Raw genomic sequence first — 18,363 nt, 5'->3', positions numbered from 1 at the left:
GAAGACTCTCCGTCGCGAAAGGTAAAACTTCCTTGCTTTGAAGTGGGGTGTCGCTCTTCTGTAATCTTCAAAGAACAAGGATCATCCTAGTGATTGGTCAAATAGCTAGCTGCTGCCTTCAATTTCGCTATGACATATTCCAGGACCCCTGGATATCGAGGATGGGACGGGTAACTACAACAAAAAGCCACATTGGGAGCCGAGGGCTCGGATCGGGTTTTATGTTAAAAGATTCTTTTCTGTTCTTGATTCACTTCATAATTTACATAAAAATGGACCCCATATTCCCTTGGTTTTGAGCATTGAACTCGCTATGAAAGGTGCCATATCCACAGGAAGGGAGTCGTATATCTTTAAGTTGAAAATGAGAATATCTCTGCGTAGTTAACAAAATCACACGTCAATTAGGCGTTAAAGGAATATCTTGAGGATACTTGTAATGCTGTCAAAAACAAAATATGCTTAACCCTTTTCTAGCATGTCTAGATTTGATAAAATATTTTCAGAAAAGACCACCAAACCTTTGGGACTTTCATGAAAAAAATATATAATAACGACGATTAAATTAACACGCTAGACCAGAATTTGAACCCTAAACCTCCAAACATGTTACAATTCGCTCGAACCAGCTGATCTACATACGGAAGTATACTCCATTAGTACGAACATCTACAGTGGAATATTTAGTTTCTTGTTTGTAGCGGGAAAACACTCTTGAATGGGGCGGCTTGTAAATATCATCTTGACTTGCCGTATAACGTAAAATAAGTTTCTTTTTGCCAGTAATTTAAGGCCAATAATGCGTACAGTATCGAGTGCGCAGTGAAACAACACTTCAAAGGAAAATATATTATTTGTCAATCGACACGATTTTGTCTGTTGTGTGTGCCCAAATAAACCGTGTATGCAGAAGCTCCATCCGTTTTGCAATGTAGTCGCTCATCTTGGACGAATTTGCTTTGTTGAGTGAGGATATACGCATGCATGTACATATTTAATCGTTTTCTGCACATCCACGTCAGTTTAACGTAACGTTTAAACCTTTAAACCAATTCTTTTGAATAACCAGGAGGCCCAGAGTGATGATACTTTCAAAGTAAGTACATTAATTTTGTTCCGTGCATGAAATGTTATGAACTTTACTCAAATAAATGGCCTTTACCTACTTTCAAGATAACAAGGGTCAAATGTAATAAGCACTTTTAAACGACTTCTCCTGAAAATAGCGCAGTAGGTACCTTTGGTGAAGTGCGATAAATCATCTTTAAAAATAATATTTCGAATAACAAGGAGGCCCAGAGCGGTGACAGTTGGACAGTAAATAGATACCTTTCATGTAGTGCTACATTATAAAGTTTCCCCAAATAAATGACCTTGATCCTCTTCCAAGGTCAAAGGAGTTGAAAATGTACACAAAAAAAAATTGAGACAACTTCTGTATTATCAAGAGGCCCTGTGTTGGAAAGAGTTGTATAAGTTTTCATTTAGTCTGAAACATTCTTTAATGAAAATAATTGCTCAAATATCCAGGTGAGCGACACAGGCCTAACGTCTAGGCCTCTTGTTAATTAATTCCTTGACATGTTTATGAATATTTTAAAATTAAAACGCTGTGCATGTATTTATTATATTTCTTATCGGGACGTTTCATGTGCTAGTCTATGCAAGAAAACAAATTCGAAGTATGCACTACTGTAACAGAAACAGAAACTAAAAAAATAACACAGTTTATTGCTGATGTGATGCAGTTTAATCCAATGCAAAATAAGCAGGCTATACATAAATTAAAACTAATTAAATCAACAAATCTAAAAAATAAAATGGATTTAATCGACTAGTGAAAGATTCTCAATTGAACAAGCTCTAATATTTATACATGTATATGCAAATCCACCATGTTGTATTTCGTATGTGATAATACTGTCATGTTTTTATATAAAAACCATCTTCCAATGAAAACAAATACACATTCGTTGATGAAAATATTAAAATAATAATTCTAAACCCGCTGCATACAATTGCGGACTTTCGGGGTATCAGACAGATATGATAGACAATCGGATCACTTTGCCCTTTTCTTTCGGATGCTCAGAAAAGAGAGATGGGGAGGGTGACCGAGGGGTATGCTAGATAGATATAAATCACAGGAGGATTGTAACAAATATATATATAAAAAAAAGGATATCCGAACGTGCATGAACCGCTATGTGTGTTGTTATATATATTTGTAACAAGCCCCAGTGCATGGACTTTGAATAATCAATACCTGACTGTCATCGAGTAAAATTAACTTTATTTCACATGCATTTGATAACACTCAATGTTGAAATCTATATATATGATAGCATTAACCATGCAGCAATCGGGACATCTCGGCCAATTCCGCCATGACTCGGAATTGATTCCGGGAGTTGACGGAATGGGCCGAGATGTTGCGATTAGAGTGACTAGCTGTATCCGATATGGAATCAATTAGTTGTAGTCTGTTGGTGCCTGATCGTGTCTTGTTGCTTCTCAAATTACAAGTCGTCTATATGTTGTCACGTTTAACAGTCAGCGGTCATGAACACGTTTTGAACATTTCTATTTTCAGAACATGCGTTTTTATGCATGACCAAATATAATTGAAGAGATTTGTAACAAAATAAGGCCGATAATTAGGCAATTAATTATTACACAAGTGAATGAATTTCTTATATGGACCAAAATCGTTCATTTACCCTTGTCCACTCCTGATTTAGAACAAGGTCAATTATTTATGCAAGCTAAAACAAGCACTTCATCATAATCTTTTACAAAACATAATTCAGTTTGCTAATAAAATACCCGAAACAACGATGATAAACAAAACTGGCAATTAAGCATTGACTCTGAATCGATTTTTTAGATAGGTCTAAAGTTTGTAAAAGACGGAAAACATTAATTGCTACAACTGAGTCAGCCAACCGCCTTTAGTGTATGAACGGTAACACGCGTGGCCAGCGCTTTCACACTCAAATGGCGAATTATAAAAGGTTAATTGCAGGACGGGTGTCTTTACTAATTGCCCATTTCCTTATATGGCCACAACATTTAAATGACACGAGCCCTTAACAACAATGTATCCATGTGTTTATCATAACGATCAATACTTTGTAGATAGGCTTTTTAAACAAACACTTCTCCGACCCCGATCTACGACACGATCTTACGTTTGTTCACCGCAGTTGAAAAACTTGCCAACTTTACGAGTTAAAGAAAAGAAATTCCAGTAACACTTGGGAGTCTTTTTTAGTTAAATTTGTCAGTTCAGTTAATAAGCAATTTCAAATATACTAAACAAAACAAAGGACTTTTAAAAATGTCGACATAAAGGTTGTTACTAAGCACAGGCGCTTGTAGATATACAGCTGCACCTGTGCTTCCCGCCCACGATTAGATGTCTACGCCTTTAGTGGTTGTATATGGTGTAAGCACTAGTTAGTATCGCGACTGAGAGATGAAATTCGATAGTTTACCTAATATATATATATATGTGTAAACAATAGACATAGTATCGTATTTTTCTCTCCTGTGCGATATTTACAAGTGATGTAAGTTCTACCCACAAGCGCCTGTGTGTCGTGGTACAATACATGTATAGGGTGGTGACCAGGCGCTGGACTAATACCAAGATAGCACGATACCTCTGTGTTATAGTTGTATAGACAAAACTCTGCCGCTAATTTCCTGTGTATATATTTCCAGTTCGCTAAATCGGTAATGGATTTTCGTGCAATGTAATTTTGTTTTCATGACGAAGTGGCCTTTAATTGTACACTATGAACCGCAATTAGTTTATAATTAGACATACTTATCTAGGCCTGTACAAGCTTTGTGATGGCAGTTGCGAATCACCAATGTGAGTTCGGCAGGTATATCTTACAAAATGGAATGCATGGTTTTAAATATTCTACTTACAAACGTTATTTCTTCAGAGACAAATAAATAATTATGATAAAGTTTTGCTTCTAACAGTCTAATATTCTACCGTTATTACTGAACTTGCATGCGTTATTTCTAACAAAATATATTCATAAAACATAAAGTTACAATTAAATGTTAAGCACAAACTTAAAAAAATGATCTCAAGGGATGAGGGGTTTCTGTCTACGATCACACAGGAATGATTTATTATTTTCTTCTCACACACTTTCTTATAATCATAAATTGCCCCGCGCCTCTTCAAGAGCTTTGACAACATTGACTTAATCCCACATGGATGCACTCAGTGGCCTGTACTATAATGACGTCACCATCAGATGGCGGCGTTAAACGGCGTTTGATTGACTGCAGCTAACTTGTGGTCGGCAAGTGACACCACCTCACAATTTATAGGATTCTTCTACAAACTTTCCCTGAAGGTCTTGCATGGATCTTAAAATCTAAGCTATAACATACTTTTTCTGCTCTTTCCAAATACCTGGTATGGCTTTAGTTTTTGTATTTAGAGTTGCATTTGTTTTTTCATATCCTGTTTTGCCAAAATTTAGGTTAAGGAATGGAAAAAATCATGACGTATGAATGTGTGCTTATGAATAGTCTACCCGAGGGTGCAGAATTTGGTGTCAGAACCGTTACTTAGGCTTTTACGAGATTCTTGACACCAAATTCTGCACCCTCTGGTAGAATATCCTTATCCAACATACCTGCATATGCTATACACTATTAGTAAAAACATATGCAATAAAAATGATCTTATGTAGTCCAGACCCAAGGGTTTTCCGCTTCCCGACGTTCCGTTTTCGTCTTTGGTCTTTTGGCCTTGGCCGTGGCTTGTTCTGCTGGTGTAGGAACCATCTGCTTGATTTCCGGCGTCATTTGCATGGAAAACCGAAGGTCCTTCATGTCCATGTTGCTGACGTCACCCACGCCGTATCGGTTGCACCGGGGGTAGCCGCACTCCAAGGTCGAAGGGGCAACGGAAATAAACAACAGTCGATCCAGGAACTCGACGGTTTCACCATGTGTGGTGTACTTCAAGACACCTTCCGACAACTCGCGCACACCGGCAATGATCTCCGAGCTGCTCAAGATCTCCATTTGTGGCGGGAACTTTTCGCGTAGCTTCGAATACCAGTTCCGTTTTGGCACAATTACTGGTAAACATTCTAACTCCCATTGAACGTCTAATTTACACGCTTGTAAGGCGTTGATAATATCCATATATGGCGTCTCGTTCTCTTCAACTCTTTGCTGTGCATCCCTGAAAACCGGAAGTGTTGTAATATTGCCAGGTCGATGAATTATCAACAGTTTTCCTTGCTTTGAAAGACATTTCATGATATTCTCAAACACATCTATGGGATTCTCAAAGTAACGAATTGCATCTATTATAATCACTTTATCAAACTGTGGTTTGTTCGTGTCCCGACTTTTAGCTAACTGTCGGAAGTACTCCTCAGCCCCGACATGCGCAACTCGTATCGAGAGAACTTTTTCCGTGTCTGTTTCAACGTAGCTGTAATGACCAGGGATAACGTTCATGGCTGGTTCAAGGAGACAGAATTTGTCCACTATTCTTTGGGCGAAACTCCCTTTGCTGTCCCCGATGTAACAGAACCGATCCGTTGTTCCCAGCTCCAAGTATTTGTGGATCAACGTGAACAGTTTTTCGTCGTACTCTCCGCCGAAGACATGTTTCTCTGAATCGCTTAATTGCGGAATGATGTAGCGGTTCTGATATCCTTCGGTAGCCACTGATAAAGGCCGAGGGGCCTCGGGTCCAAGAAATGAAGAAGCCATGGTAAAAGAAGAGGACTCTGACTGAGGAGTTCCGAATGTGATCTTAAACACTGGTTACAAACAAACCTGGAACAATAAGAGAAACAGGTTCTAAGACTTTCAAACTAGAATATTGTTTAATCTGTCTCTCGCTTTTGTAAAGATGAATTGAAGTAATTACTTAGACACTGTCAGGTAATGTAAAATTAGATCGAGCAAAGCTATTATAAGTACAGGTCTAAAGAAGATGATTTTTTAAGACTTTTAAATGCTTATTATTTCAGCTCCATGTGACCCAATTGCATGGTTTACGGTAAGTGGGTTCCGATTTGAATAAGGCCTCAAAGTACACTTTTTTTTACTTTACTATGTAGGAAGAAGCTATGCTCTAATCATTATAATTCTACTAACAAGGTAGAGTTTTCAAAACTGAATTCCTAATTTTCAAATACTTATATCAAGGAATATATTTACCTATTTAAATTATAAATTTGAATACGTCCAACTAGCTAAGCTAATATCAGAATTAGAAAACTTGTACTAAAGATACCAATGGAAGTTAAAAAGGACAATTTCTTTTGTTTCAATAACATTGTATTTCCAAAATTTGTAGATCAAACTTTATTTTTCAAGTATAACAAGATGTGTATAATTCTACTCGTCCAAATTTATTGCAACAGTTACATTTAGTTATTCTCTGACACAGCAAACAAAATTAAATTCCACTTTTTTATCATTTAAAAGAATATTCAGATGCCCCAAACAGGGTGTTTCACATATCCCAAAGGCTGCTGATCCGTCAAATTAAAGGGACTTTTTTATTTGGAAGGTTTTACTTTTAGTAAGTACCTGTAATGACGGCGAGTCTCACTGTGACCTACACTTCAGTCGGAGGATTACTTCCACTTCAATGCAGCTCAAAGACCTGTTAAGACATCAATATGTAAAGTAATCCAGTGATGTACTTTTACGTTAAATAGAGTCATTCAAAAGCGAAATCTCTCGTAAAATGTCTGTTGTTTGGTAAAAACACATTTTGTGGCTAGAATACACCAATAAGGTCAAATTCCTTTTAACACATATATATCCTTTAGCGATTTTGATTGGTTTAAATATCAAAGAGATTTCGTCATGATTAGAACAAGATAATGACGTCAGAAGGTGACGACACATTTGCCGTCGTCATGACAATAATAGTACGGTGATTTTAAAATTCATTTGAAGTTTTTTATTTTGCAAATGTGACGAATTATTTTTTTAACACACAATTTGGCTCGTTTACTTGAATGCAACGTGAACTTTTCTATCATTACATATATGTATGATGAGGTATGCCTCGTTTTCGTTGTATCTTAATATTTGTTGAATTTTGTATGGTTCTGCAATGCCTGGTGCCGGACAAGGAGCAATTCCACCTAACATTACATGTTAACTTTTCAGAAATTGGTTTATACAGAAAATACATACTGAACGAATGAGAATGAAAGAATGACTGAATGCAGAACAAGTGAGAAGAAAATAAACATGAAACTATAGAGAAAGCGGCTTCTTACGTCAATCGGGAACCCTCGGCACTTTCCGTAAACGAGAAAATACTTTTCGTTTTCGTTTTTGGAAAGTGCCGACGTTTCCCGATTGTCTCCTAGGTAAGGTTACAGCATGTTAAACGGTTGAACCGATGACTCCCAAACCTGTCATTCCTCTTAAAGAAGTAAGAGAAATATAAAAGTTCGAATAAAGCGACTTAAACATTTAAAAAGAAAACAGAGTATTGGTAGGATCAAAAAGAAAATCCACATAATGAAAGTTAATGGACGTTTAAACAGAGAAAGGTGGCTATATATACTTACTGTCAGAATTATCCATACCTTTTATTTACACGTCTTACCTGTCCGAAATGAAATCCAATATGTGATACCGAACAGGTGTGGAGTTAGATAAATACAGTGTATTGATACAGGTACGTCCAGGCCAGGTAACACACGGGTGTCATTATCAGATTTCCAATATACAGGTAAAATATCTACAGGTGTGTTTCATATATTTCTTCATAGGTTGGTAAGGTGTATTATGCTCAATACTCGATTTATTAGATTATACAAAGATAGAAATATTATGATTACGTGATCGATCCATTCAATAATATACAGGTATACGCATATGTTGGAGTTAGTACAATTGCACAATCTTATCACACTTAAATTTACCTGGTGTATATTCAATATTTATAAAGAATCGTCTTGTCATCGGATCATGAATAATTTACACATTAAGTATCCATGAGTACAAATGATACTAACAACAAGTACTAATAGGATAAAACCTGGTGTATTCAAATTTCGAGATAACACAAAATATGAATGAAGTTTGAAAAAGATCGATATTCGTTGCCCAACATGGCGTGTGAGTTCGAGATCAAACGATTATCACCCTACCCGACTCATACATTGTTATAAATAACACACGATTGTCAACCAACCTAAATATATATAGTTCGAAACAAAATGATGGTCATCCTGCCTGACGTATATTTCGAGATAACAGAGATTTACATCCTATATCATGCACAGTTCGAGATAACAACGCTCGATGATCACCCTTCATAATGTATAACAATACTAGATGGTTACCGTTTATGAAGTTCATTTAGTTCGAAATAGCACGACGGTCGCCTTAACTGATGCATATATAGTTCGAGACAATTACACACACAATGATTACCATATATCTAGTATTTTCATAGTTCGAGATAACAACAAACGATAATCAACCTACATGACATTTATAAAGTTCGAGATAAAACGCCTGTCACCCAAAAAACGTATATATAGTTAGAAAATACAAAACACAATGATCGCCCTATAGCGGAAGTGTATATATAGTTAGAAATAAGATGAGGTCGTCAATCCACTTGGCGTTTATATAGTTCGAGATAAAACGATGGTCAGTCTACATAACATATATATAAAGTTCGAGATAACACATGAATGTCAAAACACCTGATGTTTATGTAGTTCGATATAAAACGGTCACCTACATAACGTTTGCATCGTTCGAAATTACAAAACACAATGATATCCCTACCCGACGGTTCTATAGTTTGAGCTTAAACGATGGTTAGACTACATAACGTATATATAGTTCGAGATAACCTCACATGGGTGTCAAATCAACTGAGATTTATATATTGTTCGAGATAAACAACGGTAACCTTACATAACGTATATATATATATATTTCGAAACTACAAAAATAATGATCTCCCTACCTGATGTATATATAACTCGAGATACAACACATGATTGTCGAACCACATGAGGTTTACATTGTTCGAGATAAAACGATGGTAAACCTTCATAACTTATATATAGGTCAAGCCTACATAATTCGAGATTTCAATACAAGATAGCCACCCTGTCCAAAGCATTAATAGTTCGAGATAACGCATGATGGTCACCCTCTCTGCTGTTTATGTAGCTCGAGATAACAACACTCGATGATCACCGTAACTGACTTCTATGTATACATTTGTAGTTCGAGATGAGAATTAAACCTCTCTGTTCTACATATAAAGTCAAAATATAACAGCCCACCTAGCGGTGATTTGACAGAAGTATGGAGCCAATATATTATCGTACGTAGTCCGTTTACAGAAATCAACAACATGTACACAAAACAATATTTTTCTCTTTCAAAGCTATGGGAAAAAATAAACACTAGATTTTGATCGATATATAAAACTCTATAGACATTCGTCAATAACGGTGTTCCAGCAATAAGATTTGACGGTCTGCTATACACATATACCTGGCCTAGCATGGATCACAAATACTGGTACTTACCTGTAACACATCGGTCTGCCATCCCGTCTACAGTAAGCCAACTTTATAAATCTAATCTATATATATTATAAGACTTTTCTTTTATAACTTGACGATAACTGTCTTTCTTACCTGGACGAGTTCCGTTGAGGGTTACGTTATATTTCTTCGACTCCGCATTCCTAAATCTCCTTAGGGAGTCAGTTCAACATAAACACATGCAGGCCATTTTACTTGTGTCCCGATTACACAGATCGGCAAGGGCGCGTCTAATTACCCAATACTACCCAATACCACCCAATACTACCCAAAACCACCCAATACTACCCAATACTACCCCATACGATCCAGTTATGAACCAAATACTTCTTTATTACTGTGAAATATCACCNCAGCCACGAGCCATGTCTTTCAATCACCCACCGGTATACAAACTAGTAATTCCTTTCAGGACATGACCCGTCGTTAAGGAAGCTTATGAATATGTAAATTGACCGAGGGCAAAGTTCATAGACCAGTCATTTTTGTCAGATTGAATTTGAATCAGGATCGATAAAATAAATATTGGATACGGCAGTTACGCGTATACTTGTGTATGCCGTATAGTATACCGTAATATATCTATTGTAGACTTGCAAAGGTCCGAATCATGAAATAAAAATGTACTTTTTGATTTTAAACATTGTTTTTATTTATTCGGATTTTAATTGGCAACCTTAATAAAAATATACTTAAAAACGAAACTTAGATCTGTTTGGATGGCCTTCTGCTTGTATATACTAGCTTATCTCCTATTAGCTTGAACCAGACATCCAAGGGATCACAATTATCAGTCTATTTTTTCTAAATAATTATATTTTCTAGAGACGGGGCCATACTATGATATACATGTACCACGCCGAATTCACTCAGCACTGTGTTCTACCATCCTCGATACTCCAGGGGTTACGCTCACTTACGCTCTCTGCACAGAGCGTATGTGACGAGCGTATCCTCTGGATGTGTATTATACAAGGTCACATTGGGGCGCATCTAATCACCCAATACTACCCAATACTACCCAACCCAATACTACCCAATACCACCCAATACTACCCAATACTACCCCATACGACCCAGTTATGAACCAAATACTTCTTTATTACTGTGAAATATCACCTTTGTAGACGTTATTTACTTCCATCTGCCATATTTTATCGGGAAATATGCGATTTGGTGCCGAAAACATCACCGAATTGCCGTGACTATGACCCAATACTACCCCATACCACGGAATTAGATTAGATCTAAGTCCGTGCCCATACCACCCAATACTACCCAATACCACCCAATACTACCCCATACGACCAAGTTATGAACCAAATACTTCTTTATTACTGTGAAATGTCACAGTTATTTACTTCTATATGTCACATTCTATCTGGAAATATGCGATTTGGTGCAGAAAACATCACCGAAATGCCGTGACTAGGGGTTCGACGATTTACAGGAACGGGCAGAAATCTATTAATTTTTATATAGGCCTATACATTAATGAATATATATATTAGATCAGAGACGTATATAACACAGTTATGGCTTTATACGTCTCTGATTAGATACATTAAAGTATCATTATCGGGTATAAGATATATTTGATAAAATGATTGCAATTACATGATCGCCATTCGGGGCAGAATCGGACTAAATTATATTTATATTTATATTATTATATCTTTTTTATCGGGTACAAGATACGTCATTTGATAAAAGGATTGCAAAGAATTTAAAAAAAAGTATTGTATTGATATGGATCGGGCAAGAACGGTCGACGATTTACAGGAACGGACAGAAACGGGGCAGGATCGGACTTATTTATATATATTTATTGTATATATTTAATTATCCTTATCTGGTATAAGGTATATTTGATAAAAGAATTGCAATTACAGGAACGGGGCAGGATCGGACAAAATATATATATATATATATAAATTGCCAGGCCGAGGTTCCAATTTATGTCTCTGTTTTATTCTATAAAAAAGGGTTGTTCAGAGAATTACATATTACATATATAATAAATATGTATCTGGGTTATTTTCTCATTTATATATATGACATTGTTATTGCGATGTCATAACACCTGAAACATTGGAAATGACATTATGATAACTAAATTTTAATAACTTCATAACTTATACTCAACTCTTAATAAATAGCATGAATATATTTTGAGTGAATTAATTGGTGTTAATGTGTAGATTACAATCCCATCACGTCTACGATCTTTAAAAAAAGAAAATACGCAATTTTCCAACTAAAAAAAGTGACATCAATCTGAAAATTAAATATTATTCTATATGTAAATATAAATTAATTGAAATACGTGTTTTACGTAAATAAATATTGAAGTCCATATGTTGGATTGTTAGGCCTTATCTGTTTTAGAAAAACAATACTGTATATAAAGAAGAAAGAAACACGCTTTTAAGTTTCAATTTTTTTCAAAGGCCGATGTGGTCAAAACTGATTATCTAATTCCGTTATAGTAGACAATAGACTTCTTGTTCCAATGTTCAAGCTGGTTTTAGGAAAGGCTACTCTACAACTGAAAATATATTTATCACTCATGCTTTAATATCTATATACTTTTCAAAAAGTAAAAAGCTATTCTGTTCATTCATTGATTTCAGAAAAGCGTTTGATACTGTTTGGAGGGTAGATTTATAGAAGAAATTATTGTTTAGGTGTGAAATTACATGGTAAATTATCCGCCATGTTTGATTTACATGTGGGATTATTACAAGGGGAATCGTTATCTCCCATGCTTTTTTCATTATTTGTAAATGATATGGAAAGTGAATTTATAAATTCTAATTGTCAAAGTTATGAATTACAGTTGTTAAACCTGTTTATGCTGATGTATGCGGATGACAGTTTTATTCTCGGAGGATGCTACCGATTGTTTTTAGAAAACAGAAAAAGAATGTTACCTTCTGAAATTTGGACTAACAATGGTAAATCTATCGAAATTGTTGATAAGTTTTGTTATCTTGGATTAGTTTTTAATTATAATGGAAGATTTACTGTAACACAAGATACATTTGCTTGTCAAGGACGGAAAGCATATTACCACTTAAAAAGAAAAATGAAGATTTTGCCCTTAATAGGGAAACTAAAATGTCTTTATTCGATACATATGTTGCATGTATATTGAATTATGGGTGTGAATTTTGGGGACATAATGTATCGCCACAAATTGGAAAAATCCATCTCCTTTCTCTCAAAAACCTATTAAATGTTAAGAAAACTCAATACTTCTATGGTTTACTTTGAAACTGGGAGATATTCATTATATGTGCAACGTAAAATGGCCATAATGAGATATTGGTTAAGTTTTTTAAATACTAGTAACTGTGTTTTAAAATCATGTTACGACGCATTAGTCGAATTGAATATCAGAAAACCTGTAAAATTAATTGGGTTTATCAAATTAAGCATGAACTATGTAGTTTGGGTTTTAATTATATTTGGACTTGCCAATATGTACAAAATAAAAATCTTTTTTTTTGCAAATGTATGCTCAACGTGTTCATGATGTATTTATCCAAGAATTACGCAATGCTTGTACAAGCCTCTTGTTGATACCTTTTGCGTCCAGTTTTATCTGACTAAGCCCATTAATATAAGGATAAAAAAGTTATTGAGTCAATTTCGCATGCAAGCACACAGTCTTAACATAGAATCTGCGATAAAAATGATATCGAAGATGAAGTACATTTTGTACTACTTTGTCCTGCATATTTTGATTTAAGAAAAACATACATCAAACAGTATTATTATCGACATCCATGTGTCTATAAACTAATAGAATTATTTACCTGTAAAAGTGTTAAATCTTTAAATAGACTGGGTAAATATTTGTGGCACGCTACTGCTAAAAGGAACATTCTTCTCGCTCAGTAGTGATATTATATCAAAACATTATTTAAAACTACTTCTATATAAGTGTACATGTATACTAATAGTTATTTAAGATTCGTTGATAGTGCGTTAAATAGTACTTTAATGACATCCCATTGGTTCTTTCTGGCTGTTTGAAGTTATATGTAGTGTTTTCATTATGATGTCATCTTTTCATGACGTCACATATCTACAGGAAGTAACGTCACACATATGATTATTTAAACAATAACTGGTTGTCTGGATGTAATTATATCAACAATAATTACATCGAGACAACCAGGTATTTTTTATATTTATATATTTTTTCTTTTTTCAGATATATTCCTAAAAAAACCATTTGCCCTGCCTCAAAATACATTTCAGGCGGCCATTTTGTTTGTTTACATATTCCTACCCCTGAAACAGGCAGTTGTAATCATAGTCGAGCAGTTGTAATTATAGCCTATATAATTACACTTGCCCTCTAACACTGTTGTAATGGGACGGCGCGGGGGCAAATGTAAATATATCATTATATACTGTCCTTCTCACAACTTTACGAAAAATCATGCTGTAAAACTGCAAGTGATATCATTATTACATGTCTGTAGGCATATATATATTTGAATGGAATTGTCCTCCGCCATCTTGTACATTACATATGAATTTTGAATACTTAATTATGTATGTTTGTAACCTATATGCTGTATTGCATTTGAATATAATAAAACTTGTCAAACTCCAGATAACAGATTGCTGTTATTTCCTAATTAGTGTTAGAAACTCAGGGTTATCAAAAGTATATATGTGTATACAGTATCTCTGGGAGTCGAATCAAGTTTTCATGTCATTTAGTATTTTGCTTTCGGATGAACAAAGACGTATATATTACGTAATATGTAATATATACGTCTCTGGATTGATAAGAAGCGTAACGTAACTCCTTTTATTTATCTATTGAATTCTTACATTGATTTATGACAAACTACTCGTCTACCCTTCATAAGATTGGTCAGAGAACTATATCTGGAAAAATATCTAGCTTGTCCAAAACAGACTATCTGTGAGTTAATCAAGTAATTGAAAGGACTTCGAATCATATACAATCCATATACTTTTTGAATGTTATAGTATTTGATCTTGATTATCAAATTTAACTGAAGGTTCTTCTCCAGCATTGTTATATAATTGATATTGATACTGTTATGTTTAACAAAATTGAATAACTAACAATTTTGAAAAGTAATTTCAAATTTTCTAAATATTTCCAGTTAAATTTATATATATGATCTTAATAACACCATTTTATGACATGAATAGAATTAATATAGTATCATGTAATTGCAATCCTTTTATCAAATATATCTTATACCCGATAATGATACTTAAATGTATCTAATATATATATTCATTAATGTATATATAATAATTAATAGATTTCTGCCCGTTCCTGCCCGTTCCTGGAAACCGTGGAACCCCTAGTCACGGCATTTCGGTGATGTTTTCTGCACCAAATCGCATATTGCCAGATAGGATGTGACATATAGAAGTAAATAACTTCAAGAAATGTGATATTTCACAGTAATAAAGAAGTATTTGGTTCATAACTGGGTCGTATGGGGTAGTATTGGGTAGTATTGGGTGGTATTGGGTAGTATTAGTTGTATTGGGTGGTATTGGGTAGTATTGGGTAGTATTGGGGATTGTTGGGTAGTATTAGTTGTATTGGGTGGTATTGGGTAGTATTAGGTAGTATTGGGTGGTATTGGGTAGTATTGGGTGGTATTGGGTAGGATTGGGTAGTATTGGGTGGTATTGGGTAGTATTGGGTAGTATTGGGTGGTATTGGGTAATTAGACGCGCCGCCGCCATTGTACTGACACACGGGTAAACCAGTTGTTGCAATAATAAACAACATTTGATATAATATAATATACAACATTTGATATAATATAATATACAACATTTGATATAGCGCCCTATCTAGCTACAGTAACATAAGCAACTCTAAAGCGTTTTACAGTACATATATACAAACAATTAATACAGTTAGCATATACATTTATCAATACAATTTTGAAGAATTCACAGGAGCTGCCTTATCAGGCGCTAACTACTAGTCATATGGCACCTGGCTAATATCTCCCTATATATGTGTGTATGCCTGCGTGTGTGCTGGAGATGTAATGTGTTCTGTTTGTAGTGCGGCCGTGCTTCCAACGGCATCATTTAAAGTGCCACCTCAATTGAATGCTACAGCACAGATACCGCAACATCCACCCCAGACCAACTTACCCTCCACCTGGGCTGTTGGAGTTGTGTGGGCAGGAGAAAAACACTTTCTCTGACTATCCATGCGTACGACGACTTCGAGGATCGAACCCCGGCCGCCTGCGTGGAAGGCCGGAGTGTTAACCATTCCACCAATCCGCAATAACCCTAAATGTTGAACGTTAAGCAGGACACAATAACTACTATTTTAATTAAGGACTTTGGTATATCAGGTGCTTCCAAGCAACGCGCTAGGAATTGAAAGGAAACAGAGAGAAATTTTGAAGATCCCGAATGTTGCACTGGCTGCAGCAGATTGACTTTGGTCACTTTTGTGTCCCCAAATATAGGGCATAAAAGTAACACCTGATTCCACACGGGGTTCCCATATAAGTTACCTCGTTCAGCATACAGTTGTTAAGAACAGGTGTATTCTTAGCCCGAGTTTCCTATGGCCATGACATCAGACTTAGACATTTTGACAGATAGATGTCTGGTGTGGGCTACAGTATCTGTCAAAATGTGAGGGCCAGATGAAACTCGGGCTAGTGTATTCTTTTCCCAGTTCCCGCCCTGCGAGTGGAGAAAAGGTATGAATATCCAAAATCTAACAATGGGTGCAGCAAACTTGTTTTGGTTGCCTTTGTATCCCAGAGTATAGAGGGTAGAGTAGAAATCCACTATTCTAAGAGGGTTCTTACGAGAGTTTACCGAAGGACGAAATGGCACAAATTATATCCTTGGATGTAATAAAAAAAAGTAATGTCAATGATAAGCCTTGTCGTAGAGCCAAGATAATCGATATGTGCACTGGGTCATAGTAATGGTGAACGCCTTAGGATCTCCAATCTTTAGCTTCTGTAACTGTCGGAGATCCAATGAAAATAAGTCGATTTTGTAATTATTTTGTAATTATTTCGATAAAAAAAAATCATTCATTGTTATCGAGATTGTATCCCGTTGGCAATATACCGGTCAGATTTCCCCTTGTCGTTGTAAAAGGGACATGCTGTCTATCTATATACATGTATTTATATAAATAACGAGAAAGATAATTGTCTAGTATGAGACACAGGGACCTGGGAATTTGCTACAGTGACCTAAAATGATGTGTAAAGAGTATTATTCCGTTTTACGTTAAAATCTAACAAGATCAATGTTAATAGTAGTTGCGTGCCCCTGTGCCCCGAGTACAGTGGTGGTGACATTTTTACCAAAAGTTTATCTAAACCTGTAAAACATGTAATATTACTCAGAACGCATCAGTTAAAGTCCAAATATAGCTACATTGTAACAAATTCTCAGGTCCCTGTGTTATAATAGAGTATGATTCGAATACAGTGTTTCTACGAAAGCCGATAAACAATTAATTTACAGGACTATCTTTGTGGAAATTGGTAACGAAAGTACTTCCGGGATATGATTCGCCGATAACAATTATTTATAATTTAAATAATTATTTTCTGGGAGGTTTGCAGACAGAAATATAACTTCCAGACATTTATATCGCTATCGCTATCGCTGCCAATACCAACGAAGTCTTCTAACAAAATCACGTGAGAGACGTCTAATTAAAAGTCCAGAGAAAGATGCAGGCTTTTATTAAACTGGTATTTCCAGAAATAGTTTGCTTTACGTCCCATCAACAGCTATGGTCATTTAAGGACGATCCAGGTTTTGGAAGTGGAGGAAAACTGGGGTGCCCGGAGAAACCACCGACCTGCGGACATGCAGTACCTGGCGACTGTCCCACGTAGGCTTCGAACCCGCAACCAAGTGGTGGAGGGCTGGTGATCGTGGACAGTGATCAGGCGATATGGCATGTTTAAAACTATTCATTAAATCAATGTCAGAAGGTTCAAATATCTGGATCGTTTTGTTTTAGTTAATCAAGTAGGATACCGGCAATGATTGATAGACTAAACAGGATGGTGCTGTTGAATGCTTGGAGAGCGTCCCCAACACCCCCTCTCAAAACAACAACAACAACAACAACAACAAAACAAACGAACGAACGAACGAACGAACACCAACAAGCAAAACGACAAGTTAGATGCATATGAAGCATAACTTGGCGTTGACCTCTTACGGCAATATCTGTCCTACCCACCACAACTTATGCGATAATTATGTTTTAGAGCCCTCTTTAAAAACGAAATCAATAAAAAAGCAAACACAGCTACAATAAACAAACAAACGCCTACCACAGCACTGTATCTCGGATATACGCAGCCATCTGATGTAATTGATACATCAACACAATTATATTAAGCCCGTAAATCTTATTAATAATGAATACGACCTCTGACATCCTACTACATCAAATATGTTAAAATTGCATGGGAACGCACGTCAGATAAAGAACACGTGCACATGTATGGTAAAATATTTACCGCTAAAGACACATTTGAACTCTACCAATTCAATGGTTGGAATAGTTCATTATGAAATTCCAAGGGTGAATGAGTTATTTTGGTGTCTAAATTTATTATAATGATACTCTTTCTGCAGTGGAGATACTTAGAAGTTGTCATGTGATAATTTCTATATCCTACCCGAGACCTCCACACCTGTCAGTGAGGCCGCATGCGCAAGGGCTGATATG

General features: G+C 35.8%; 1 protein-coding gene across 3 annotated transcripts; it reads right to left on the bottom strand.

The window, feature by feature from the left end:
- Positions 1-4,121: 4,121 nt before the first annotated feature.
- On the bottom strand, positions 4,122-9,818 carry LOC110451656. Of its 3 annotated transcripts, XM_021499789.1 has the most exons (4): positions 9,696-9,818; positions 7,593-7,630; positions 6,592-6,667; positions 4,122-5,829 (listed from the first exon to the last, which is right to left on the bottom strand). In XM_021499789.1, the coding sequence occupies exon 4, from the start codon at positions 5,761-5,763 to the stop codon at positions 4,717-4,719; it is 1,047 nt and encodes a 348-aa protein (XP_021355464.1). In that variant the 5' UTR covers positions 5,764-5,829; positions 6,592-6,667; positions 7,593-7,630; positions 9,696-9,818; the 3' UTR covers positions 4,122-4,716. The 3 variants fall into 3 exon arrangements, with proteins under 3 accessions (XP_021355464.1, XP_021355463.1, XP_021355465.1); XM_021499788.1 differs by lacking the exon at positions 7,593-7,630; XM_021499790.1 differs by lacking the exons at positions 7,593-7,630; positions 9,696-9,818 and adding an exon at positions 9,585-9,620.
- Positions 9,819-18,363: the final 8,545 nt, after the last annotated feature.

This window comes from Mizuhopecten yessoensis, unplaced genomic scaffold (assembly GCF_002113885.1).
Source record: "Mizuhopecten yessoensis strain PY_sf001 unplaced genomic scaffold, ASM211388v2 scaffold6163, whole genome shotgun sequence".
Classification (NCBI taxonomy): Eukaryota; Metazoa; Mollusca; class Bivalvia; order Pectinida; family Pectinidae; genus Mizuhopecten; species Mizuhopecten yessoensis.
The sequence above is the reverse complement of the archived record's forward strand: the minus strand, read 5'-3'. Positions and strand labels throughout refer to the sequence as shown.